A 27,428-nucleotide genomic window follows, 5' to 3' on the forward strand; every position below is an offset into this window, starting at 1 on the left:
GTCCCAGACAAAAGAGTCACATCACCTGATAGTTGGGGCCAGTGATAATTCACAATTATCCATGTGGGCAGGGCCCAGGAAGAAAAATGACAGTCACATCACCTGAGTGCTGAGCCCATTGATATGTCAGAAGTCTTGCTGTAGGCAGACCCCATGTAGAAGAGGAGAATCACATGTCTTAGGTGCTGGGTGCAGTGTAATGTCACTATCTTTCTAAGAGCAGGGCCCAGGCACATCAATTACACCTATTAGGTTCTTGGCCAAGTATACGGCACAATTTTATTTGTGAACTGGACCCAGTCTGGAGAGTCAAATCACCACATGTTGGGCAAAGGCATATGTCACAATAACACTGTGGAAAGGTCCAGTGATAAGTTCCACCATCCTGCACATGTCTTGACTCCAGGTAAAAGATTCATCATTGTGCTTGTAATTTGGTCCCAGATATATGGCACAATACAACCTGTGGGGAGGGAGAGGCCAGAAAAGACACATCACTTGGGTGCTGGTCCAGAGACATGTCACAATCCCCCTTGTAGGCAGGACCCTGGCAGAAGAGTCACATCACCTGGCTGCTGGGCCCAATGATATATCAAAATCCCCCTTGTAGGCAGAGCTTAGGCAGGAAAGGAGACTCACTTCACCTAAGTAATTAGCCTAGACAGGTGTCACAGTGGCCCTCATGGGCATGGCCAAGGCAGGAGAGTGACATCACCTTGGTGCTGGGCTCAGCAATGGGTCACAATCTCTCCAGTGGGCAGGGACCAGGCAAGAAAGGGAATCCCATCCACCTAGGTGCTGGGCTAAGTGATATGTTCCAATGCTTCCTGTAGGAAGAACTCAGTCAGGAGAGTCACATTACCTGGGTGCAGTACCCAGCTAAATGTCACAGTGCACTCTAAGCACAGAGCCAAGGCAGTAGAATGAAGTCACATCACCTATGTAATGAACCCAGAAATAAGTCACAATGCTTTTTGTAGGCAGGGAGCAGGCAGGGGAGTCACAGCACCTGGGTGGATGCTGGTCGTAGTGAAATGTAAAAATGCCCTTGGCAGGCAGGGCCCAGGAAGGAGTTTCACATTATTTAGGTGGGTGGTCCAGGTATATGTCACAATTTTATCTGTGGGCTGGGCCTGGAAAAGAGTCAGATCACTCAGGTTCTGGGCAAAGGTATATTTCCCAATCACACACTTGGGAATGTACAGAAATGAGTTTCACAGTTTCACACGAGTCCTGGCTTCATGTATGAGAGGCAAACCCTCCTGTGAGTGGGGTTCAAGTAAAGGAGATACAGTCTCAACAATGCACAAATCCATGCACGACAGCCCCAATCTCACCTGCAGATAGTGTTCTGATAGGGAACTCACAGCCTCACAGGTCTGCTGAATCATGGTTTGAGAGTCACCAAACCACCTGGAAACCAGATCCACATATGAGAGTAACAAATCCAACTTGCAACTGTTTTTATGTGTGAGATTAAGTGCCACATTCATAGGTTCTGTTTATGTGTAAGAATGAAGAGCCTGTCGGCTGGGTCTGCATATGAGAGTCACAATCTCAGCTGTTAGCTAGGCCCTGTTATCAACTCTCTGTATCACTGTAGGTCTTCCTATGATAGTCCTGAGTGTTGTAATGTTCTGTAAATTTTATACAAGTAAGAGGCCCAGGACATCACCTGTGGCCCTAAGCCTGGCTACAAAAGTCAAAATATCTCCCACTGGCTGTGTCCAGGTAAGAGAGTCATCATTGTGCCTGTGATCTGGACCCAGGTATATGCCACAATTTCACCTGTGGGCAGGAACAAGGCAGGAGAGTCACATCACCGATGATATGTCACAATGCCCACTGTAGACAGCGCACAGGCAGGAGAGTCACATCATCTGAATTCTTGGTTCAGCAATACATCAAAATCCCTTCTGTAAGTAGGGCCCAGGCAGCAAGAAGAGTCACATTACCTAGGTGCTGAGCCTGGCAATATGTCACAATGCTCCCCGATAGCAGGGCCCAGGAAAGAGCAGAGTCATATTGCACAGCTGATTGGCCCAGAAATTTGTCACAATCTCCACTGAGGGCAGGGCACAGGAAGAAAAGGAGAGTCACATTAACTAGGTGATGGGCCCAGCCAAATGTCACAATCTTTCCTATAAGCAGGGCCCAAGCAGGATACTAGAATCACATTACATAGGTTATGGGCCCAGTGATATGTCACAATCCCTACTGAGACTAGAGTCCTGGAATGAGAGAAAAATTGCACCGCTTCTTTGATGTGCCCAGAGATATGCCACAATGACCCCTTTGGGCTTGCCCATGCAGAACACGAGAGTCACATCATCTAGGTGATAAACCCAGAGTCACATCACAATTTTTCCTGAAGGCAGGGCCAAGGCAGGAGAGTCACATCACCTAGGTTCTTGGCCCAGCAATATGTCACAATCCCTTCTAAATGTACAAGCAGGAAACAAGAGTCACATAACTTAGGTACTGGGCACAGAAATATGCCACAATCCCCAATGGAGGCCAAGACAAGGCAAGTCAGTAGAGTCACATCACATAGGTGATAAGTCCAAAGATATGTCACAATGTACCCTGTGGTAAGGCCCAGGCTGGAGAGTTACATCACCTAGGAACTTGGTCCAGTTATATGCCACAGTCCCAACAGTTGGCTGAGTTCAAACAAATTGTAAAATAAATTAGGTGCTGTGTGATAGTATACGCCACAATCACACCTGCGGGAAGGTTCAGGAATAAATTTCACAATTCTACATATTTCCCAGCTTTAGGTCTGAGAGTCAACACCTCTTGTGAGTTGCATCCAAATACATGAGACACAGTCTTAACATCGGACAGGATCCGTGCATGAGAGCTCCATCTCCACCTGCAAACAGAGTCCCCATAAGATAGGCACAGCCTCACCAGGGTGCTGAATCTTGGTCTCAGAGTCACTATCCTACCTATTGACCAGATGCATGTATGTGAGTCAAACTTTCAACTTTTCATTGCCTCTGGGCATGAGATTCAGAACCTCAACAGTGAGCTGTGTCTATATGGGAGAGTGACCATCCTTATTGTTGGCTGGATATGCATAGGAGATTCACAATTTCCTCTATGTTTTTGGCTCTGTTATGACACTCTTTGTACCATCTGAGATCTTCACACAACATGCTTGAGAGTGGAATTCTGCTCTGAGAACTTTATGTTTTTATGGATCCAAGATCTTACCCGTTACCCTGAGCCCAGGCAGAAGTCAACATAATTTCTCTTGTCTGGTTCCAGCTATGACAGTCATCACCATGTTTGTGAGCTGGGTCCAGAAATGAGTCACAATCTTACCTGTGGTCAGATCTGCATATAACAGTCACAATTTCAACTGTGAACTGTGTCCACAAGGCAAAGTCAGGATGTCACTAGTGGGATCTGCCCACATGTGTGGGTGACAATTCTTACTGTCAGCTGGCTGTGGGTATGAGAATAAGTCTCAACTTTGTATTGGGCTGTGTTGACACTCTCTGTACCACCACAGGGCATTATACTGTATGTGATTTTATGTTGTATGTGTTGTGATTTTTTTTGTGACCTTTGTACAAGTAGAAAACCCAGAACCATCCCCATTTTCCCAAGCGTAACAATGAGAGTCAACGTCTCTTCTGTTAGCTTGGTTCAAGTGTAAGAGACAACACTGTGCCTGTGAGTTAGTCAAGAAATGACTTCCCTTTGACCTGTGGCCAAATCCACATACGACAGTCACGATTCCAACTGTGGTCTGCATCCATATGTGAGATTTATAACCTCACCAGTGGGCTGTGTCTAGGTTTAAGGGTGACAATCCCATTGTTGGCTGGGTGCACCTATGGGAGTCACAATCTCACCTGCGTGTTGGAACATGTTATGACACAGCTTATACCACCCAAGGGCTTTGTAAAATATTTGTGTCATAATCTCCCGTGACCTTTTATAAGAAAACCCAGAACCTTACCTGTGTCCCTAAGTCTAGCCAGAAGAGTAAAAAATCTGTTGTTTTGGTTGAGTCTATGTATGAGAGTCATTATCATGTCCACTACCTGGGCCTGGGTATATGTAAAAATTTCACCTCTGGGTGTGGATCAGGCAAGAGTCACATCACCTGAATTCTAGGCCAGGAATATGTCAACATTCTTCTTGTGTGCAGTGCCATAGCAGGAAAGCCACATCGCCTGAGTGCTGGGCTTAGTGAGATGTTACAACGCCTTCTGTGGACATAAAATGATAGTCACGTCACTTATATATTGGGTCCAGAAATATGTCACAATTCCCACTGTTGGCATGGCCCAGGCAGAAGAGCCACATCATTTGGGTGCAGGATCCAGCGATATGTTACAATCCTTACTGGAAGCAGGACCCAGGCAGAAGGGAAGAATCATGTCACCTAGGGGATGGGTCTAAAAATATATCACAATTTACCCTGTGGACAAGGTTCAGGCAGAAAAAGATGGTAACATAACCCAGGTGATAGATCTGGAGATATGTCCAAATTTCCCCTAAGAAAAGGGCCAAGACAGGAGAGTAATATTGCCAAGGTGTATGGCCCAAATATATTTCACTGTCTCATTTGTTGGTGTTATCCAGGCAAAATAATCAAATCTCACAAGCTGGGCAAAGGTATATGTCAGAGTCACACCTGTAGGAATGTCCAGAGATTAGATTCACAATCTCACATTGGTCCCAACACCAGGTATGGGAGTAAACACTTGTGAGTTGGGTACAAGTTTGCAAGTCAGAATCTCAGTGGTGACCTGGATTCCTGCATGAGGGCCCCAAGACCCCTGCAGACTTTTTCCTGATAGAATAGTAACAGCCTCACACATGTGCTGAATATTTGAGAGTCATCATCTTTTTTTGTGGAACAGATTCACATATGAGAGTCACAGTTCCAACTTTTGACTGTCTCTGAGCTTAAGATTCAGAAGCTCAGCAGTGACTGAGCTGTGTCCATGTGGCAAAGTGACAATCCTGACTGTTGGCTGTGCCTATGAGAGTCACCATCCCACCTGTGTGCTGAGCCCTGTTATGACACTGTCTGTGCCACTCAGGAACTTTATAAAATATGCACGAGTGTTGTAATCTCTGATCTTTCTACAAGTAAAAGACCCAGTAAATTGCCTATTTCCATAGCCTATTTAGAAGAGTCAAAATATTTTCTACTGTCTTGGTCCAGGTAAGAGACTCATCATTATGCCTGTGAGTTGGGCTTATGTATATGTCACAATCTCACATATGGGCAGGGACCAGGCAGAAGTTCACATCACCTGAGTGCTAGGCAAGGAATATGCCAATATTTCCCATGTGAGCAGGGCCCAGGAGGAGAGTTAAATCAACTGGGATCTTGGCTCCATGATATGTAACAATTTCTTTTAGGCATAGCCTGGGCAGGAAAGGAGAGTCACATCACATAGGTGCTGGGCACAGCAATATGTCTCAATGTCCCCTTTAATTATGGCTTAGGCTGGGGAGCAGAGTCATGTCACCTAGTTTATGGGCTCAGTAATACGTCACAATCTTCAGTGGGGCTCGGCCCAACCGGCAGTGTAGAGTCACATCTCCTAGGTAATGAGCCCAGAGATCTGTCACAATGCCTTCTGTAAGCTGGGCCTAGAAAGATAGGGAGAGTCACATCACTAGGTGATTGGCCCAGAGATATGTAACAATTTCTCCTGAAGGCAGAGCCCAGGCAGAAACATCACATCACCTATGTAGCCCAAGTATATGTCACAATTTCAACTGTAGACTGGGCCCAGGCAAAAATGTAAAAGCAATCAGGTGCTAGGAAAAGGTATATGTCACAACCATACCTGAAGAAAGATCCAGAAATAAAATTTCTAATCCTGCACATGTCCCAGCTGGAGGTTTGTGAGTCAACACCTCCTGTGAGTTGAGCCTACACATGCAATTCACAATCTCAACAGTGGACAGGATCCATACATAAGAGCCTCAACTCCACCTGCGCACAGTGTCTTAGTAGGGCAGACACACCCTAGCAGGAGTGCTGAAGTTTTGTCCAAGAGCTGAGGCAGGAGAATCGCTTGAACCTGGGAGGCGAAGGTTGCAGTGTGCTGAGATCGTGCCACTGCACTCCAGCCTGAGTGACAGAGTGAGACTCTGTCTCAAAAAAAAAAAAAAAAAAAGTTATAATTTTACCTGTCAATCAAATCCCCATATGAGAGTCACAATTCCAAATTTGACTGCTACGAGGTGTGAGATTGAGAACCTCAAGAGTGGGCTGTATGCATGCATTGAGGGTGAAAATCTTAATGACTGGCTGGGTATGCCTAGGGGAGTCACAATTTCACATGTGCACTGGCCTGTGACAACATCTTTGTACCACCCAAGGTCTTTATAAAATATGCATGAGTGTCCTAATAGTCCGTGACCTCTCTATATGTAGAATACCCAGAAGCATACCTGTTGTAATAAGCCTAAGAGCAAAAATCTCTTATTGGCTGGGTCCACGTATGACACTTATCATCATGCCTGTGAGCTGGACCTAGGTATATGTCACAATCCCATCAGTGGGCAGGAACCAGGTAGGTGAGTCACGTTACCTTGGTTCTGTGCCAGGGATATGTCACAATACCCACTGTAGGCAGAATGCAGGCAGGCGAGTGACATCATGTGGGTGCTTGGCCCAGTGATGTCTTAATCTTTTCTGTAGAAAAGGCCCAGGCAGGAAGAGAAAGTCTTATTATCTACATGATGGGCCCAGTGATTGTCACAATCCCCCTTGTAATCAGGGCCCAGACAGGAGAGAAGAGTCATATTGCCTAGACAAAGGGCCTGGTGACATGTCACAATCTTCACTTGGGGCAGGACAAAAAGAGAAGGGTCACATTATCCATGTGATGGGCTCAGAAATATGTTACAATGTTGCTTGTAGACAGGTCCTAGTGAACAGAAGTCAGTCATATTCCTAAGTGATTAACCCAAAGGTATGTCACAATACCTCTTAAAGGCAGGACCCAAGAAATAGAGTCAAAGAGTGGGTGTGGTGGCTCACGCCTGTAATCCCAGCACTTTGGGAGGCTGAGATGGGCAGATCGCTTAAGGTCAGGAGTTCAGGACCAGCCTGGCCAATATGGTAAAACCCTGTCTCTACTAAAAATACAAAAATTAGCCAGGCATGGTGGTGTGCACCTGTAATCCCAGCTACTCGAGAGGCTGAGGCAGGAGAATCACTTGAACCCGGGAGGCGGAGGTTGCAGTGAGCTAAGGTCACGCCACTGAACTCCAGCCTGGGTGACAGAGCAAGACTGTCTCGGGAAAAAAAAAAAAAAAAAGAATATATTACATGAGTCCCCTAGACCTAGAAGGTGCTGCTGAGGTTAACACTGCACAGGGCATGAGAGGCATATTAGTCTTCCATTGCTCCGTAACAGGTCACCAGAAAATTAGTGGCTAGGAACACACCCATTTATTAGCTCATGGTTCTGTAGAACTTATGGTTCAGAGTCCGGCAGGCTCCACTGGGCTCTCTGTTTTAGTTTAGTTTTCAAAATGCTGAAGTCAGAGTATCAACCAGGCTGGGCTCTCATCTAGAGGTGCTGGGAAGAACCCATTTCTAAACCCATTCTGGTTGTTGCCAATTTCCAATTCCTCATGGTTGTAGGACTGGGATCCTTGTTCCCTTGCTCGCTGCTAGCTAGGACCCACTCTCTGTAAGTAGATGTTTCCCCACATTTTTCTCAAATTGCCCCTCCATCTTCCAAGTCAGCAAAAGCACATCGCATTTCCCTCCTACTTTGAATCTCTGACTTAGAGAAAGCTCTATGCTCTCAAAGTCCTGCATAGTTAGGCCAGGCCGACCTGGATAATCTTCCTATCTTGAAACATAACACAATCACGGGACTGAAATCCCATCATATTCAGAAGTTCCCGAGATTTGGACATTTTTGGGGAATTTTAGAAATTCTGTCTACTACAAGAGCTAGGACTCAAAAAAGAGGCTTGGAATCCTAACTGGCAGGTCTTTGACAGCAGCCAAAAATCCAAATGAGACTTCAGTGAGGGTAAAAGTGGGTCTGAATTCTGATTACCCACCAGGAGGTTTGCCTTTGCACTGCTTGAGTGCACACATTTGTAAAAGGTCTCACACCCACTCCGTTATTTCTTTGATCTCCTAGGGCATTCTGATGGTCATAGTAATTTTGAAGGCCAGGCTCCTCCTTCCTCTGAATTGGGTCAGTGAACCTTCTTGCTGTCCCCATGAAGGGTCCCTGTTATGTTCCATGACAGCCCAGATCTGGAACTCAGTCCAAACAAGCCTGTAATCCCAGCAATTTGGGAGGCTGAAGCGGGTGGATCACCTGAGATCAGGAGCTGAAGACCAGCCTGGCCAACATGGCAAAACCCTGTCTCTAGAAAAAATACAAAAATTAGCCGGGCACGGTGGTACGTTCCTGTAGTCCCAGCTACTCAAGAGACTGAGGCAGGAGAATTGCTTAAACCTGGGAGGCGGAGGTTGCAGTGAGCCGAGGTCACGCCATTGCACTCCAGCCTACGCAACAAGAGGGATACTCCGTAAAAAAAAAAAAAAAAAGAGTGTTTTACCATTTATTAGGAGGGCAAAAGTTTTATTTTCATCCATATTTGCATTGTATTTTAATGCACAGCAGGAACTTATAAGAGAAAACCCAGAAAAGTAATTAGGGTAAGTCTGGGCGCTGTGGCTCACGCCTGTAATCCCAGCACTTTGGGAGGCTTAGGCGGGGGGATCACCTGAGGTCAGGGGTTTGAGACCAGTCTGGCCAACATGGTGAAACTCTGTCTCTATTAAAAATACAAAAAGTTGGCTGGGCATGATGACAGGCGCCTGTAATCCCAGCTACTCAGGTCCCTGAAGTAGGAGAATCTCCTGAACCCAGGAGGCAGAGGTTGCAATAAGCCAAGATTACACCATCGTACTCCAGCATGGGTGAAAAGAGCAGGACTCCATCTGTCTCAAAAAAAAAAAAAAAAAAAAAAAAAGAATAGAATAATCACACCTGCAAAAAGTAAGTGGATTAGCTTTACATAACAAACTTTAAAGGTGAGGACTGGCCAGGCTCCGTCACTCTCCAGCTCACTCAAAAAAACTAACAATTATCAAGGGTAAGAAATAGAAAAGGGAAGGCCCAGCTCCAGCTAGTTTCCTCCCTCCCCATGAGGCTATTTTTTTTGCCAGTTTTGTATCGACAAGAAGAAAATGGAGTGAGAATGAGATCTGTACCCTTCGGGACTCTGGCAGTGAGAAACAAAGTAGAATATGAGATATGCTTAAATATCCTAGAGAAAGATTTCTAGGTTAAGATTTGAAATGCTCCAAAAACTTGTGTGGTGTTAATGAAATGACTCAACCTCTGGGTGTCAGTTTCCTAACCTGTAAAATGGGGATCTATGCCTACTTCATCAAATTGTTGCCAGAGTTAAATTCTTTTTTTTGAGACAGAATCTCGCTCTGTCGCGCAGGCTGGAGTAAAGTGGCACAGGCGTGAGCCACCGCACCCAGCCTAAATTCACTAATATTTAAAAATGGTGGTTACTTCAAGTGTCCACATTATTAATAAAATAGTATCAGTGGCTGGGTGCAGTGGCTCATGCCTGTAATCCCAGCACTTTGGGAGGCCGAGGCAGACGGATCATCTGAGGTCAGGAGTTCGAGACCAGCCTGGCCAAAATGAGGAAACCCTGTCTCTACTAAAAATACAAAAATTAGCTGGGCATGGTAGTGGTGGGCACCTATGGTCTTAGGTACTCCAGGAGGCTGAGGTAGGAGAATCACTTGAACCCAGGAGGCAGAGGTTGCAGTGAGCCAAGATCCTGCCACTGCACTCCAGCCTGGGCAACAGAGCAAGACTCTGTGTCAAACAAAACAAAACAAAACAAAAAGGTATCAGACTTCAAAATATATAAAAGAGATAATATTGATGAGACCAAAGACACAATTCCCAGATTCATAAAGAGTCCAGGAATATCCGAATGAGAAGACTGACAAGTAAGTTGAATTCTTCACAGCTCCACTGGAGAGAATGAGCATGGGGGCTCCAGCAAGATAAGTACCTGGCCAATGTCCAGTCACTAGTCTAGTAAGGGTAGAATCCCTAAAGACCCTGGGAAATACAGTTAAACAACAGGCTAACAGGAAAAAAAGTGGAAAAACCACACAACCCAGCAGATACTACCAGGAATGGGAGAGCAGAGGAGGGTCAGAGCCACAAAATCTAACCAGAAGACACCAAATTGCAAGGAGCTCCTGCTCCGTGCACAGCAGCTGTGGCTGCATCAGGACCAGTCTTCTCAGACAGCTGCCGTGAGATGGCTGACAGCACAGTGTCTTTGCAGCCACACACCAAACAGCAGTGCATCTAAACACAGGTCCCAAGACTCCTCTCCGTTAATCCTCATTTTAAAATGATGTGTAGGTTCACATTACAACATTCCCTTTCAACACTTGTGAGCAAGTGTAATCAGACACCCTTACCTAAAGAGGGAACAGGGAGTAGGGTGAGAATACTGAGGGATAGGGGAGGGATGCAAGCACTTTACCACACAGACTGTCACTAAGGGCCTTACTTTTAAAAAGAGCAGCACCTGGCTGGCGTGGTGGCTCACGCCTGTAACCCCAGCAGGTTGGGAGGCCAAGGAGGGTGGATCACCTGAGGTCAGGAGTTTGAGACCAGCCTGGCCAACATCATGAAGCCTTGTCTCTACTAAATATACAAAAATTAGCCAGGCGTGATGGCAAATGCCTGTAAAGCAAGCTACTTGGGAGGCTGAGGCAGGAAAATTGTGTGAACCCGGGAGGCGGAGTTTGCAGTGAGCTGAGATTGCACCACTTCACTCCAGCCTGGGTGACAGAATGAGACTCCGTCTCAAAGAAAAAAAAAAAAAGACTAGAGCCCCAGTATTGTGCTGTCATCTCCCTATACTTCCTCATCTTGCCACCTGCATAGATGACACATGGTTTCTCTTCCTTTCTTTACAAAGGCAGTGATGAATCCAGGTGTAATTAATCCTGAAGTGGTAAATTCTTCACAAGTTTCACAAGTACAGTAATAGATTTCCATGGTCACAATCATGTTTTCCCATTTTTTTTGATAGTGTACCACATTCAGAAATCACAAATGAAAAACTATTGGAATGTGTGACATGAATGAACTATCACTTTCCTGTAGATTAACACCCGGGTTATTACAGATTAGATATAAAAACAAGAAAGCTTGTACCAACTTTCTGAAAGTAACTTTCTTTTTTTTTTTTTTTTTTTTTTCTGAGATGGAGTCTTGCTCTGTCGCCCAGGCTGGAGTGCAGTGGTGCAACCTCAGATCACTGCAACCTCCACCTCCTGCCTCAGCCTCCCATGTAGCTGAGATTACAGGCACACACCACCATGCCCAGCTAATTTTTGTATTTTTAGTAGAGATGGGGTTTCACCATGTTGGCCAGGCTGGTCTCAAACTCCTGGCCTCAGGTGATCCACCTGCCTTGGCCTCCCAAAGTGCTGGGATTACAGGTGTGAGCCACTGTGCCCCGCCAAAAGTAACTGTTTCTGAGTACTTAGTATTTTAGGGACATCAATTATTAAGAGGCTACATGGAAGCAGAAGTGCTCCTGGATGTTTCCACTATCTAGACAGAACATTTCAACAGATCAGTCCCAGCAAGTTCAGTTACATCCCTGACTGCAGAAGGTCATGAGCTTTCCATCCAAAGCAGAGATGTTAAACCTCACAGGTTCAAATGCCTTCCAAATGATCTACACCTTGAAAGTTGCTCCCACAAAGCTGGAGTGCCATCTGTTCCAGAGAGAGCTGGTCACCATCTATGTCTTTGAGACACTGGCCAGTCAGGTCTAAGGTGAGATGAAGCCATGATCACATGTGTAAAATATCAAAACAATCATTACCTTTAGGTTGATTTTTGGAGGCCTAGCCCCTTAAATGGGTTGGTAAAAATGGCCCACCCAGACACATGCCTGGAAACACTGGGGCTTTCTCCTCTGCTTTTAGCAGATCCCGGGTAAGCCAATAATTACTCTCCCTCATGTCTCGACTTCTACTTCCACGAAAAAGGGGTCAGTGAGGTTGACATTTTCACCAAACCACAGCCCATGTTACCCATTGCAAAGCTCAAGTTGTTTACGGGCGGCCCAGGCAGCAAATTTCTCCCAAATGCTGCTGAACTGGCGCTCTGCCTGGAGTAAGCAGAGGCCGGTGGCACAATGTACAATGTCTCAGACAGCCATCAGGCCAGTTTCTGTAGTAGTTTAGGAAAGCAGGCGGCTCCATGGGCTGAAGGAGGCGCGATGCCATGGAAAGACCAGCGGATAAGGATAAAGAGAGGAAGAGCTGCTCAGCCGGAGGTAGGACCTGCCAGATTTGGGCAAAAGCCCAGATTTATCCCTTATATCTCTCTCCAAACTCACTCCCCATGGAGACAGGGCAGCAGGGGGTGAGCGGGCAGCACTGCTTTGCCAGGTCCACACCACCCTGCCCCTCCCACTGAGCCCGGTGCCTGCTGGAATTGTAGTCCTGCAGCCAGGCGACCAGAGAGCCGGGAGCCGTTAAGAGACTACAACGTCCCCGCACGCCCGGCGAGGTGCGCAGCGCCCTGCCTCTCTTTCTTCTTCTTTCTTCTTTCTTCTTCTTCTTCTTCTTTTTTTTTTTTTTTTTTTTTTTTGAGACGGAGTCTCCCTCTGTCGCCCAGGCTGGAGTGCAGTGGCGCGATCTCGGCTCACTGCAACCTCCGCCTCCGGGGTTCAAGACTGCCTCAGCCTCCCGAGTAGTTGGGACTACAGGCGCCCGCCACCACGCGCGGCTAATTTTTTGTATTTTTAGTAGAGACGGGGTTTCACCGTGTTAGCCAGGATAGTCTCGATCTCCTGACCTCGTCATCCGCCCGCCTCGGCTTCCCAAAGAGCTGGGATTACAGGCGAAAATCACCGCGCCCTGCCGCCCTGCCTCTCTTTCTAAGGCTATGCCCAAACCCCGAGCCCGGAGCATGCCGGGATTGTAGTCCTGCAGTCCTGCAACCTAGGGACTGCGAGCGGTTAAGAGACTACATCTCTCAGCATGTCTAGCTAGGCGCGCACCGCCGTGTCCCCAGGGCTTCGCACCGCCCCCAGACTTGCGCATGCTGGGATTGTAATACTGTCGCCTTGCCACCAACGGGCTAGGAGCGGTTAAGAGACTACAGCTCCCAGGATGTACGGTGATGGCACCCGTTTGGACTCCGCCCCTCTGCGCGTCTAGAGCTGTTCTCCCGTGCGGAGGGGATCCTGGCTGTTCCCAAATCTCGCCTGCCTGCGAGGAGCCAGCGTGCCCCGGGCAGCTGATCTCAACCTGTGATTGTGACATCACCCCTACCTGAGGAAGCCTCTTTCAGCCTGCTCAAGGTTGCCGTAGTTAGGTTTACCCTCCCTTCCTTCCCTCACCCCGTCCTTTCCCTCATCCCTGCCGCTTCCTCTGTCCCACGCGGCTTTCAGAGATGCATAGTGCAGCCCCTCGGTAAAGGTGCAGCTAATGGCCCGTGGGCCTAGCAGTTGTCAGGCCTTTTGGGAGCCCATGATGGGAGCTCCCTGGTAAGTGAAACCGTCAATTAACTGCCTAAAATGACAATACCCCGTCTCTGGTATCTTTGCACTTGCCTCTTCAAAGCCACCTTTTCCTTTTCTCTCTCTCTGGACTGTCACAGATCCTCCTCTGTACCCCAAGAACACCCCATAGGATTTCCAGGCTGGCTGCTTGGCCTACACACCTGGGTCAGGCCTCTCGCAGGGATGCGCCTGCCACTGTAATAAAGAGGAGAAAACGTCACACGGGAAAGGCCTGACTCCTTCGTACAATCAGAATACTCAACTGCACAGAGAAGGGACCCCTTTAAGCCACTTTGGGAGCCACATCCACCACTCTGTGACTCCCACACAGGCTGGTTCCCAGGTATCAGGTGTCCTAGTGTTAACACGGGCCAAAAGGACAAAACAGGACCCTAGGTCCTTCCCAAAACATTAGGAAAGTTTGTGCACTGAGGTAATGTACAATGTCTTTTTGCCCTGAATAGGGCTCCCTTAAAAACTCTTTTAATAATCATTTTTAAATATCTCTCTGGAACCACTTTTAGTAATTTGCTGAAGGAACATAAAAGTAATTACCTTAATTCATGTTTTTCTTTTAGTTTTTCAGATTAACTAAGTAATTCATACTGTACATTTCTGAAATTGAAGTACGCACAGCTTCAATTCTGTGCAGGGAGGATGCAACAGGAGAGAATATCCTGGGCACATCTTTCTGGAGAATCATTTTTACTACAAGATTTGTAAGAAACAAATTTATTTCCAAGGTAAGAAATTAAAACTCTAAAACAAGGCTAGAAAGTCATCTGCCTTTAATAACCCTTAGTCATCTGTGCCTGATATGTGAGACTTTCTCCAAGATAAATCTCTCAAGGATAACCTATTTTCCATCATTATAATTAGTAAAAATTAGAAATTTTAGAAAGTCAATTGGAAGCCCTGTCCTGCCAGTTTCTTAAATCACAATGTGGCCTTTGTACGATTTTACTTAGATTTTCTTTTTGGAATCTGTTGACTGCTTGGGTATAAAATGTGGGGTTTTGACAAATTTTTGCGAGTTTTCAGCTATTAGTTGTTACTTTTGCACCCCATTTAATTTTTCTGTCCCTTCACTCTTTCTAGGACACAATCTGTCCACAGATTGTAAGACTCTGTTCATTTTCTTCAAACTTTTTTTACTCTTTTTTTCAGATTGAATAGTTTCAATTGTTCTGTCTTTTTCTAATCTATGAATCAACCTAAAAGTACTATTTAAAATTTCATTATCTTTCTATTTGGTTCTTTTTAATAATGTGCATTTCTCTGCTGAGATTCCACATGTATTCATTCATTATGAGAATTTTTTTTCTTCACCCCATGACTATAGTTTTAATAGCTGCTCTCAAATACTTGACTGCTGATAACAACATCTTGGACATTTTGGGGATAGCTTCTAATGCCTATGTTTTATCTTGTGTATGGATAACATTTTTGTGTTTCTTCTCATGTCTCTTAAATTTTAAAATTGTATTTTAAAAACTGTAAATAATACTTACAGAGACTCTGGATCCTGTTGTATTCCTCTGAAGAGTGTTGTTAATTTTTGAAGAGGGAGTTAATTTGGCTGGATTCAAATTCAAATGCCTGTCTCCCTTTCAGTGGGCACAGCTAAAATTATCATTTGCTTCTTATCCCCACATATATCATATGTATGATATATAGATGTGTGTTTCTATATAATATATGACATCGTATCCAGATTTTACCATTATTTGTAAGAGTAGTGTTCAACAAGCTACTCCACTATTACTGAAAGCCAAAACCTCAATTTTATATTCTTTTTGGATTTTACATAAATGACATTATATAGTATGTATACTTTTACATATACTTTCTTTTATACATCATATTTGTAATATTCATCAATCCTGCTGTAGATATGTAAGTACTGAGATTACAGGCATGAGCCAACGTGCTCAGCCTAAAATATTTTAGGAGGTTAAGGTGGGAGGATCACTTGTGGCTGGGAATTTTAGACCAGCGTGGGCAATAGAGTGAGACCCTCTCTCTACAAAAAAATTAAAAATTAGCCAGGCACGGTGGCATGTGCCGGTTATTCCAGCTACTCAGAAGACTGAGGCAGAAAGATCAGTTGAGCCCATGAGTTCAAGGCTACAGGAAGCAATGATTGCACTCCTGCACTCCCGTCTGGGTAACAGAGCAAGACTCTGTCTCTTAAAAAATAATATAAAAATTTAAAATAATTTTATACATTATGTTAAAATACACATAAAATTAACTATTTTAACCATTTTAAAGGTTTCCATTGAGATGAATTAGGTACACTCATTATTTTGCTACCATCATTCCATATATAAAAAGCATATTCCATTTTTTGAAACTGAAAATGTACCCATTAAACAACTCCTTATTCTCCCTGTAGCCCCTGGGAAACACCCTCCTACTTTGTGTTTTCTATGAATTTAACTACTCTTAAGTACCACATATGAGAAGAATCATATAGTAAAGAAATCATGAGGAAGAATGATAAAAAATGTATCACATCCTTATTAATTTTCAATAAAAACACCAACAGAGATCAGTAGTACCTGTTGATTATAAATAAACAGATAAATGAGAAAAAGGAATTGGCAGTGTGCATTGTATTTATGACAGTGGGGCCTCAAGTACCATAGCAGTGAGTCCTCTGCCCCAGGCACAGGGCTGGTCAGTGGTGGAGCTGGAAGCCCAGTGTAGCTGTCTGACACCCGGATCCCATGCGTAACCCAAATGTCACTGAGCCCTAAGGCACTTCGCTCCTGCGGGTCCAGGCAGTCAGTGTCCCCTAAGATTCATCATGGCATGTTCACCATGGCCTTGAGGAGTTGCTGGCCTACTGGGATAAGCGATCCAGCTGGCAGGACAGGTTGTAGCTACAAGTCATAGAGGCAGATGTGAGGTCTCTATGTAGGAGCCACACCCCTAGTCTCCTTCCCAGTGCCTGCCCAGCTGGAGTGCTGGGCCCCAGGGGTCACCATGCAGCAGGGCCTGACACTGACCAGGGAGCCATGGCCACAGGCTCTTGGCAGCTGGCCCAAAATAAATATTCTCCATAACCTCTGCCAATCTGCTGGACCCTCACCTCTCAGTCTCACTGAGCCACTCCGTTAACTGGAGGCAGACCCAAAATTGCTCCACAGGCTGAAGGTGATAATTGTCTACAGCCAGCTGAAGCAGCTGCATCTCCTGAAGAACTTTGATCTCCTGCAGCTAAAGGGAGGGACAAGTGGAAGATGTGGATAGGAGGGTCCAGGAGACAGGGGATTATGAGATTTCAGGGGACAGGCCTCGAATGGACACCCAAAAATGAGTAGTCATCCCCATCACCACCCAATGGCACAGGGTGTTGCCTCCATCCTGGGCACATTTTCCAGTTATCTGGTGATGGGAAACCCTGCCAGAAAGGATTATATGGATGGGAGTGAGCCTGGGATGGGCAGGGCTGGAACCAGAATCCTGAGGCTTGGGAGAAGAGAATCCAGGACTACACCCTTAGATCTCAGCACTTGGCAAACTTCCTCTCATGAGAGCCTCACGGCTGCCTCTGTGAACTGAGGTATCAGGCCTCTCTTCCCTATGAATGTTAAAGATTCCACACCAGCCACCAGTCCCTGTTCCCTGAGTGATGAAGCTGCAGAGCTGCCTGCTTGCAAAGCCCAGTGAGGTTTTGCCTGAGCTGGACTCAGACTCTCCCTCAGATGGTGCCAATGGAAGGATAGTAAACTTAGGCCTCTCCAAGGGCAGGCAGCTCGTATGTGGCTGAGCACTTTTGTTTTTTGTTGTTTTTTTTTTTTTTTTGAGATGGAGCCTCCTCTGTCGCCCAGGCTGGAGTGCAGTGGCATGATCTTGGCTCACTGCAAACTCCGCCTCCCAGGTTCAAGCAATTCTCTGCCTCAGCCTCCTTAGTAGCTGGGATTACAGGTGCCCACAACCACGCCCAGCTAATTTTTGTATTTTTAGTAGAGACGGGGTTTTGCCATCTTGGCTAGGCTGGTCTCGAACTCCCGACCTCAAGTGATCCATCTGCCTCGGCCTCCCAAAGTGCTGGGATTACAGGTGTGAGCCACTGTGCCTGGCCTGGCTGAGCACTTTTTTAAATGGGAGCCCTCAGTTTTTATGTCTGTCATCAAAGAGAGTTGGGGTGGGAGGTCCCTGAGCCTCAGCTCCCATTGTCCCCTTTGAACCCCAGAACCTGATGCAGACCCAAGTCCTGCTTTGTGCACATCCCCTGACCCTGGTGGCCCTGGCAGTAATGCAGTATGAAGAGTGTGGGGAGGGGACCTAGTCAGGGTCCAAGGGGCCTTTCTGATGAACATTGGCTGACTTCTAGGGAAATGTAACACCCAGAAAGAAAAGGAAGGTGAGCAGCTGGGGCAACATTGGGAGAGAGTGGGGAGGTGAAAGTCAGCAACACCCTGTGCTATCAGGTGGTGATGGGGATGAGTATCCACTTTTCGGTGTCCATTCAAGGCCTGTCCCTGAAATCTCATAAGCCCCCATCTCCTGGACTCTCCTATCCACATCTTTTACTTGAAAAAGCCAAAGACACGCAGCTGCCTCTCTCCAACTCTCTCCCCTCTTCCTAGCTGGCCTCCAAAAACGTGAAGCACTCCCTTATTAACTCTGTGGTGAGATTTTAACAAGTCACAATGTTATGTGGTCCCTAGCTCCACCGTTTCCCAAATCCACTCAGCCCAGCTCTTCCAGGCCTTTACTCTGATTTCTCTTATAGAGGCATTTCAGGGACTGTTGCCACAGGAGGGAAGGGCTGAGGGAGAAAGGCCCCTTGCTCTTTTGATGTGGAGGCCTCCAGCTGGGAGGGAGGAGCTCTTCCCTCTGAATCCCTGGAGCTCTTCCCCATCACAGGGACCTGCCTTTTTGCTGCTTTAGCCTCATCTGGGCTTTCTGTGGTTTCTTCTCTAGGGTGGCCAACTTGGGTGTCTTCACCTGCCAGGGTCAAGGACAAGGTCAGTGATATTATGCTCCCTTCACCCAGTTATGCCCAGTTACATTGACCTGGTACCCTGGATAACTGGTGTGAGTTAAGCTGGTCCAGTGCTCCCGCCACCTCCAGTAAGCTCTGATTCTAGATTCACTCCCTGCTGCAACACTCACTGTGTGTGGAACCTTGGGCATGCAGCCAGGCCTCCCTGAGACTGTTTCTCAACTTGAAAGTGTGATGGGAACCACACCTACCTCACTGGGCCTCGTGAGGACTCAGTTATATGTAGCCGTCACCATTGTTCTCATCATCATCTCTCTCAGGAAGAGCCAGGCACAAGCACTCTCAAATTTTTCTCCTTTGAAGCTCCTCATTACCCTGTGAGGCTCATCATCCCTACATTTTTTAGATAAGAAAACAGAGGCCCAAAGAGGGCAGTGACTTGCCCAGGGCCCTAAGAAGAGGCCGGCTCCTCCCCACACCTGGAGGCCCTGACCTAGCTGACTTTACCCCACAGCCCAGCACTATCCCTGACTAGGGTCCCATCTTGGTTCTCTATGCTTGTTTAGGTCCTCAGGCAGGCTCAGCTTTGGTGGGAAAGAAACAGGGTGTTTTGGGAGGCCTGGGCGAGTGGCACCTCTAACCAATCTGCTAGGCCCTCACCTCTCAGTCTCACTGAGACACTCCATTAATTGGAAGCAGACCCAAAATTGCTTCACAGACTGAAGGTGATAATTGTCTGCAACCAGCTGGTGCAGCTGCATCTCCTGGAGGACTTTGATCTCCTGCAGCTAAAGGGAAAGACAGGATGCTGAGACAGGGCCTGCAGCATACACATAACTATAATTCAGAATGTAATATATACACACACACGAAAATATAATCAGAAAGTGATATAATCTTATATGCAAGGTTAAATACAAATGTCTCTCAGGAGGGCCAGGCCCTCAGCACAGGGAGGACTCGCCTGAAAACGCTGCAGGCAAAAACCTGTCACTCTTGCCTCATTCAGCCCGGTGTCTGATTACATCTTCTGTCACTTAGGATTGAAACGGGTGGGGCCTGGAGCCCTAGCCAATCAGTGGCGCTAGCGTGAAACTGTCCAATCAAGTGCGCAGCTACAGAGGAAGAGGCGGCCTCTTCAATATGGCGGGGCCTTTGTCTCCTAGCTTCCGGGCTCTGATCCTAGTTCGCGTCTCCACTGTTCCATCTCCTCCGTTCCTGGAGTTCCTCGGTGACTGTACCATAGTTTCTGTTATCCTGTGACCTGCAGGTACTGGGAGATCCATAGGGAGGACGGCGGAACATCTGGAGGCTGGGAAATGGTGAGTGCGTGGAGTGGGTGTCCCTAGAATGGGGAAGAGGCTGTTTGAATCCGGCCGGAACCGGCTGCGGTGGTATCTGGGCCTTCTCGCGGTCGGCTCTGGAGTCTGCGTCCCCGAGTCCCCGCGGGCACAGCTCAATCCTCATTTCCCTCCACTGCAGATTAGGGGCTGAGCCAGCAGCCAAAACCCTACGCCTTGTTTTGTCCCTAAACTCGAATTTCTCCCCAGCTCAGATCCCTTTCTGGGCAGCTCTGTGCCGCAACCTCGAGTCTCCCTCCTCCAGATTGTGTGGGGGTGATGGGAGTGTCATAAGACAGGAATTCTCATTTAGGGTCTGGAGTTCCTCCGTGGAAGAAGCAGTGGGCCGTGGGGTCCTTAGTCCCTCCTTTCTCCTTTTAAAAATAAAAATTGTGGCCCTTTTTTTTATTTATTTTTGAGACAGTGTCTCACTCTGTTGCCCAGGCTAAAGTGCATTTCGGTTCACTGCAGCCTCCACCTCCTGGGCTCAGATGATCCTCTCACCCCAGCCCCCCAAGTAGCTAGGACTAGAGGGGTGCGCCACCACGCCTATTTTGTTTTGTTTGTTTTTGTAGAGACAGGCTTTTGCCATGTTGCTCAGGCTGGTCTCGAACTCCCCGAGCTCAGGTCTCAGGTGATCCGCCCGCCTCGGGCCTCCTAAAGTGCCGGGATTACGTGCATGAGCCACCACCCTAGCCTAAATTGAGGCAACTTTAGGATATAGTTTGGATGTGTTTTCCAGCCCAAATCTCCTATTTAAATGTAATCCCCCATGTTGGAGGTGGGGCCTGGTGGAAGGACTGTGGGCCCGGATTTCTCACGAATAGTTTAGCACCATTCCTCTTGGTATTGTCCTCTCAATAGTGAGTGAGTTCCCTGAAGTTCATCATTTAAAAGTGTACAGCACCCCACCTTGCCTCTTTTTCAAGCTCTTGCTTCACCTTCATCCATGATTTTAAGCTTTCTGGGTGGGGCCTCCCCAGAAGCAGATGCTGGTGTTATGCTTTCTATGCAGCCTGTGGAGCCATGAGCCAATTAATCCTCTTATAAATTACCCAGTCTGAGGTATTTATAGTAATGCCAGAAGCAATTAATACAAATAGTTTATTTGCACAAACAGCAATTTATCAATCAGAGAACACCCAGCTATGATTTGTTGTTTGGGGGCTTTTCAAAGGAGGGTCTTGGAACAAAAGGTTGTTTTTTTTTTTAAGAGGTGTGAGGAAGCAAACCAGATTCAATATTTGATTGGTTACAGTTACGTATTGCATTTGCAGCCCTCCGGTGGAAATGTCCTGGTTATGTAATTAGAGCTTTTTATTGGCAGCTTGTGGTTGGTTAAGCCTAAGTTGTTTTGTTGTTGTTGTTCTTTTTTCTCAAAGTTAGTAATTTACCAGAAATTCCTTCGACGTAGTTAGGTTTCCTTAGGCAGAATCCCAGGGCACCATGGCCACTTCAGCCTAATTGCTAGCTATTTAATTATTTTAATGCTCCACAGGGTCGTTGGTTTTCTCTTCATTTTTCAAATGTTTGGCAAGCAGGGTCTCAAATCTAAAACTGTTCTCCCAGCCTAACTGTTCTAGGGACTGTATAAAATTCTAAATTTCCAATTTCTTTCCCACATTCCCAAATGCCAACTATCCCTCTCCAAATCACATTATGAACTATCAGTTCTTTATTTAATTTTAAAACGGATGTGGCATTTTGTTTATTTTTGTTTAACAGAGCCGTGGGTGGCTCCTTTTAATATATTAGTCTGTGCATATTTCACAGGACAGAAAAGCAAAGAGTAGTCACCTGACACTGCGCATCTCCTCTCATCTTCTCTAGGCACGCGCGCCTTCCCAGAATGTCTTTGGATCCTTTGCAGGGTGATGTGTCCTCAGTCGCTCTCCTGTGTTTTCCTGGTCCAAGTATTACAACTTTCTGGGGATGATCCAAGATACCCACAAGGACCATGTCTCTTGGAGTGTCTAGCAGACATTAACCCCTGGGTCATCTCCTTTCAGAGAAGAGCCTGAGGCATTGGGTGGAGCCTCTCAGGGGAGCAGCTGGACGCCGTCGTGCTGAGAGCAGTTTCCTGATAAACCCTTCCTCTAAAAAGCTAGCTGCTTTAACATTAAGATTTTTTCCCCCTCAATCCTAGTTTTCATTTCTTGCAGACACATTGGTGGTCAACCAATCAGGTGCTGGTATTGAGGGGAAAAGGCACAAATGCATCTTGCCCTCTGGTTTCTCTCAGGCTTGTGAAGGAGAATAACTGTCCCAAAGTACAGGAAAGATCCACTCTAGTGAGGGAGTGTATAAATTTGCAAAGCAAAATACACATCCGCCACACAGGGGGCAAGTGCAGTGTCTTTTGGGAGAGTGATGATCAAGTACTTTAGTGAGCAGAATGGGGGTGGGAGAATCTCTCAAGTGATTGACACGAGTCTAAAACATCTGTGTTCCAGTCAGCACTACTTCTCCCTGTGTTTGTCACCTTCAATATATATGTTCACTTATTTCAACTTCAGTTTTTCATTAATTGTATAATGGACTTTATCATTAGAGCTTGAAAGATTAAAAAAAAAGTTTTCTAAGAGAAAAGGGGTAGATTTTAGAAAAAAATAGTTTATATTCCATTGGTTGAAAATTCTCATTTACCTTTTATATTTCCCACAGTGAGTGTAGTGAGTGATTCTGAGTCTGTTCTATTTAGCATGATTTCAAACAGAATCCCAGGGCTTAGCTTTGGGAATGCTACCTGGGAAAAGACAGAGGAAATGTCTCTCTCATGATGCCTGCAGAAAAATAAATACATTTCTACAAGAAAGTGTGGTAGATTAACATGTAAATTATAAAACATTCATGAAAACATCAGTTTCTCTCTTGTGCAGGGTGGAGAATTTGTGACGGTGGCCAACTAATTTTTTTAAAAAATTTCTACTTCGTAGGAAGTATTTATGTGTACACAATAAAAAGATATTTCCCACCATACATACATATCTTTGCTCAGGTAATATATATAACCTAAAGCAATATGATTGTCTAGTATAATCGTAGCCAGTGAATCAGTAGCTTTTTTTTGAGCTGCAATGGATGTAACAGTTTTATCAGTAATTTTTTCTAAGCTTATAAAAATATTTTTAATCATGTGTTCATGGGAGGTGACACCTCACCAAGGCAAAAACATTTTTTTCCAATAAAATGAATGAAGCTGTTTTTTGAAAGCCAGGCAGATAATTAGCAGATTTTTTTTCAAATAGAATCTTAATCTAAAACAGATTGGTGGCCATGCCTGTGGAAGTTAGAGAGAATTTGTCCAGTACTGGGTTTTTTCAGAGCTATGTAGAGAGAGCAGTGACCAGATATGTTAAAAGACATTACCCTTCAATTTAGTGGCACAGGTACTGGCCAAGAAAATTTAATATGGTTCCTTCCAACAAATTTGGAGTAAATCTTCTTCATAAAAATAGAAAATCAAATTTTATTTTTATATTATTAATATTAAAGCTAACTTTAGGAAAGCATTATAAACAGATGTATTCAATCTCAATCAGCTTTGACCATACAAGATTTCTATAAACCTTTTATAACCCCTTAAAATTTTATTTTTCTCTTTCTTTCTCCAGCTTTCTATATCCATTAAGTTTACCTCATTTTCTTTATCTTTTTTCTCTCAATTTTATGTATTTTTTAAATAACCTCTAAACTCAGCAAAATTGCCTTTTCTTTAAGAAAAACCACATTCTCACATCTGTTTCTAAAATTTTTTTTTTTCATCAAGAAACACATTTTCTTTGTACTGTGTATGTAACGTTGTTTCTTTCCTTAACAATAGTTTTAGTTATGAATCTTGGGCAGAATTTTAATTTTTAGTAATCTTAATTTATAGTGAAAGCCTGAGAAGTAAGCAATTTTAACTATTAGTCATGAACTAAAATTTTATAAAGATATATTTTATAATTTTTAGAAACATAGGATTTTAAATGGAAACATTTTTAATGTGGAATAGGACATACTAACAGATCTAAATATCTTTGGTTTCTGTGAAGAAACCAAAAATATTTAGCTTAAACTTATATTTAAAAATTAATATCTTAGCATTTTGTCTTACTTGGAGATAATTTAGATGTTTAATGAATAGCCATCATTTAATGTAGCTTAGCAACAGTCTACGAGTATAGTTTCCATAAAGATTTGAGAAACTATTTAAATTAAACACATTACAAAACAATCAGTATTGTGGGGGGTCTCCAGTTTATAAACTTTTGTCCCATTCACATGTTTTATTTATTTATTCTTAACAATTATTTTTGTAAAATCTCATGAAACAGACTAATATACTCATCTAAAGTTAAACTTCCTATTATCCATTTTTATATTACCGTGTTGGGCAAGTATCATAAAAGCAATAAACTTGAAGTTAAATATATACATATTTTGCTGAGAAGTCAAAAGACTTTTTTTAAATTAAACTAACAATATTAAACTAGTCATGTTTACCAAAAGATTTACTCAATTCACGTATTCTTAAAAATATTGGGCTTATTTTTTTAATTCATGAGCAGTTATCTTTAAGTTAATTCAGTACCATGTAGATAATACACAAAGACATTTATAGACATATATATACATGTAGACACAACATATAACTTACTCATGTTTGTATCTAAAAGCCCTAGAGAGGGAGTTCATTGTAAAAGGGAGTAGAGCTTCAGACCTCAAAAGAAACTGTTTACCCACAACTCTGGGGGCTTCATGAGGAAAAACAGAGGTACCCTGCCAAAAAGGAGAAGCCTGTGGTGCTTTATCTGTGCTCTTCAAGGGGTCTCAGGCTGCTAGAAGTTTCCTTTAGTTGTCCTCTATAGTGACAAAAGGTTTTAAGTGGAACATGAGACAGATAGAAGTAAATGGAAGAATTAATTCCAGAGGAGACAGTTTGAGAAGACTTTGTTTTCCAAAAAGCCAGTAAAGTTTTACATTATCCTTGCAAAAATCATGTCGGCAAGAGAAGAAACAGGCACATAGAGATGCTAGTTTAGGGACAGAGAAATTCAGTTAACTAACGACCTTATATGGGAAAACCATAGGCCTCAAATACGTATGTATATGTATATGTGTGTGTGTATATATAAAATATGTGTATGTATGTGTGTGTGTGTGTATGTGTGTGTGTGTATATATATGCCTGATTAAACATGACTGTCAATTCTAAATAAATGGACTTTTGACTGTAGAGCTTTTAAATTTTTTAAAATTAGATTTTACCCAGGTAAATAGAAAACATTTCTTCCTTTTTTTTTTTTTTTTTTTTTTTTGAGACAGAGTCTTGCTCTGTTGCCCAGACTGGAGTGCAGTTGAGTGGTCTTGGCTCACTGCAACCTCTGCCTCCTGGGTTCAAGCAATTTTCCTGCCTCAGCCTCCCAAGTAGCTGGGATTACAGGTGCCTGCCACCACGCCTGGCTAATTTTTTGTATTTTTAGTAGAGACGGGGTTTCACCATGTTGGCCAGGCTGGTCTCGAACTCCTGACCTCATGATCTGCCTGCCTTGGCCTCCCAAGTGCTGGGATTGCAGGTGTGAGCCACTATGCTCAGACAAAAACATTTCTTTACTTGTCTTTTTCTTTCTAAAATTTATCTTTTTCTTTCTAAAATTTACATCAAGAAGGAATTTTGGAGATGGGGCATTTTTGTTTACTGGAGGCCTAGGGTAATCACTATTCAAAGCTGTTTCTCTTTGAAATTTTTCTTTTTTCCAAACCACAGTATATGGTTTTATTTAGTTCCAGAGAGAAGACTAAACAAACAAAACAACAAAAGTTTCTATTACACTCTAAATATAAACTGAAATTTTAAATTAAAGGGATACCTGAATTAGTGACTAAAAACCAACACCAACATTCATGAGGCCAAATCCAAGAAATCCTGTATGACTTTAAAATTTCAGAGAAATAACAAAAAAATTGTAGCTCTTCTGTAATCAAAACTCCTAAGAACAGCTTACTGCAAGTGGGTTGCAATCTATATTTTCAGGCCACATTTTTTAGTATCTCAGCTTCTCAGTTTACCATCTACCCACAAAGGCCAGACACAAGATTTTAAGAAATGGTTGGTAAAACAGGAGAATGAAAGCTGTCTATGGGAGTAGACAAGTTTACAAATGTGGACTCCAGAAGGTCAAGAGCAAAAATCAAATAATAAAAACAAATACATTAGTAATTAATTATTATGTATGTAATGTTTTTTGCCTAAGCTAGAGATAATTCATTGAGAAATAAAATTTTGAGGTTTGGTCTAAAAAAACTTCAATTTTTTTTTCTCCAATTTGATCTCAGCTAGAATGATGTTTTGCTAATTCTCTGGATGTTAACATTTCAAATACATGGTAAGATTTACATCTCCGAGAGACTGAGAAAAGACTGGAAAAAGTTAAAGTATGTATTGTAAATCCTGCAGCAATCAAACAGGCAGTTTGAACATTTAAAAGGTTTTTTTTTTTTGAGGAAGTGAAAGAGCCCTCTTAAAATGTACTTCGAAATCTCTTATTAGAATGTAGCCAGGCAAAACAGAAAGAAGGCCTTTCATTAAATTTCATTCTAAAACCTGCCGTTTCCAATTGTGCATGGAAAGATATTAATTTAGAAATGTCATAAGACCTTCATTTTTGTCATTGCATTTTGGGGTCATCTGAAGTCATGTCGGTCCATTTACCCAGGCATTTGCAAGATGAAGCTCCATAGGTATTATACATAAGTTCAGCTTATGTTTCTAAGGCATGTTACCTAGAAGGAAAAGAATGGTTTTGATGATCAGTTTTCCATAATTTAGAAACTTTTCAAAGGTGATCATGGCCAGAGCAGTGTACCAGGTCTAAGTGTGCAGTGTATGAGCATCACTCCTCAAGGTGTCACCCAAGAATTGCTGATTATAGTGCTGGGTGAGCAATGCTTATGTTTACCTTCCAGCTTAGTTAAAAGTCTCTGCAGGTGTTTTTCTTTTGGGAGGACCCTGTGAGACTGGTACAAAGCATTGAAAATCATCCTAACACCTCTACAAAGTCTCTAGTTGCCTAGAGCACCCAAATGAGTCAGTTAAAGAAATTGCCTTTTATCTTTGGGATGAGAGAATTCACTCCCATGCACCTTTTGATTCGAAGGTCCCAAAAAGTCAAGTTCAAATTAGAAGCAATAGAAAACAGCTGTGTTTTTTAAAGCATGTTACCTAATTTTAGAACAAAAGAAGTAAAACCACCAGGGCTAGACTGCCAGTATTATGACCCAGATTTTCTGTCTTGAGACAGAAGCAGAGAAAGCAGTTAAAAATATTGAAATTAAAATCTTCTGACTTTAGCCAAAAATGGAAATATTTTTTCTAGAAAGTGAGGGTTGAAAAGAACAGCTCAAGCAAAGTCTTGACCTCACGAAATAGTAGGGAGATCTGAATTCAGGAGGACTCACCCCTTACACTCAACAATGTGCTGGGAGCTGGAAGAATACAAGGGGTTCTCATTGGCTAGTTTCTGAGTTCAAGAGGGATGTTGGAT

At 44.1% G+C, this 27,428-nt stretch overlaps 1 protein-coding gene and 1 long non-coding RNA gene across 13 annotated transcripts in view; one reads left to right on the forward strand and one right to left on the reverse strand.

Moving 5' to 3' along the window:
- Positions 1 to 248: 248 nt before the first annotated feature.
- Positions 249 to 13,754, reverse strand: LOC107971924 (uncharacterized). Of its 3 annotated transcripts, XR_008536373.2 has the most exons (5): positions 8,068 to 8,203; positions 5,826 to 6,132; positions 5,502 to 5,625; positions 4,121 to 4,226; positions 249 to 463 (listed from the first exon to the last, which is right to left on the reverse strand). It is a non-coding gene; the product is annotated as an uncharacterized LOC107971924 (long non-coding RNA). The 3 variants fall into 3 exon arrangements; XR_010158879.1 differs by lacking the exons at positions 5,502 to 5,625; positions 5,826 to 6,132; positions 8,068 to 8,203 and adding an exon at positions 13,651 to 13,754; XR_010158880.1 differs by lacking the exons at positions 5,502 to 5,625; positions 8,068 to 8,203.
- Positions 12,555 to 27,428, forward strand: part of ZNF736 (zinc finger protein 736) — a 48,044-nt gene continuing 33,170 nt past the window's right edge. For 2 of the 10 annotated variants that reach the window (XM_063815409.1, XM_063815412.1), the window contains exons 1-5: positions 13,127 to 13,584; positions 13,698 to 13,942; positions 14,178 to 14,342; positions 18,538 to 18,581; positions 19,601 to 19,881. In XM_063815409.1, coding sequence (XP_063671479.1) covers positions 19,879 to 19,881 — 3 coding nt within the window. In that variant the 5' untranslated portion in view covers positions 13,127 to 13,584; positions 13,698 to 13,942; positions 14,178 to 14,342; positions 18,538 to 18,581; positions 19,601 to 19,878. Of the gene's footprint in view, positions 13,585 to 13,697; positions 14,033 to 14,177; positions 14,343 to 18,537; positions 18,582 to 19,600; positions 19,882 to 27,428 lie in introns of those variants that run through there. The other 8 variants (XM_063815414.1, XM_063815417.1, XM_063815415.1 and 5 more) reach the window with 6 other exon arrangements.

This window comes from Pan troglodytes, chromosome 6 (genome assembly GCF_028858775.2).
Source record: "Pan troglodytes isolate AG18354 chromosome 6, NHGRI_mPanTro3-v2.0_pri, whole genome shotgun sequence".
Lineage (NCBI taxonomy): Eukaryota > Metazoa > Chordata > Mammalia > Primates > Hominidae > Pan > Pan troglodytes.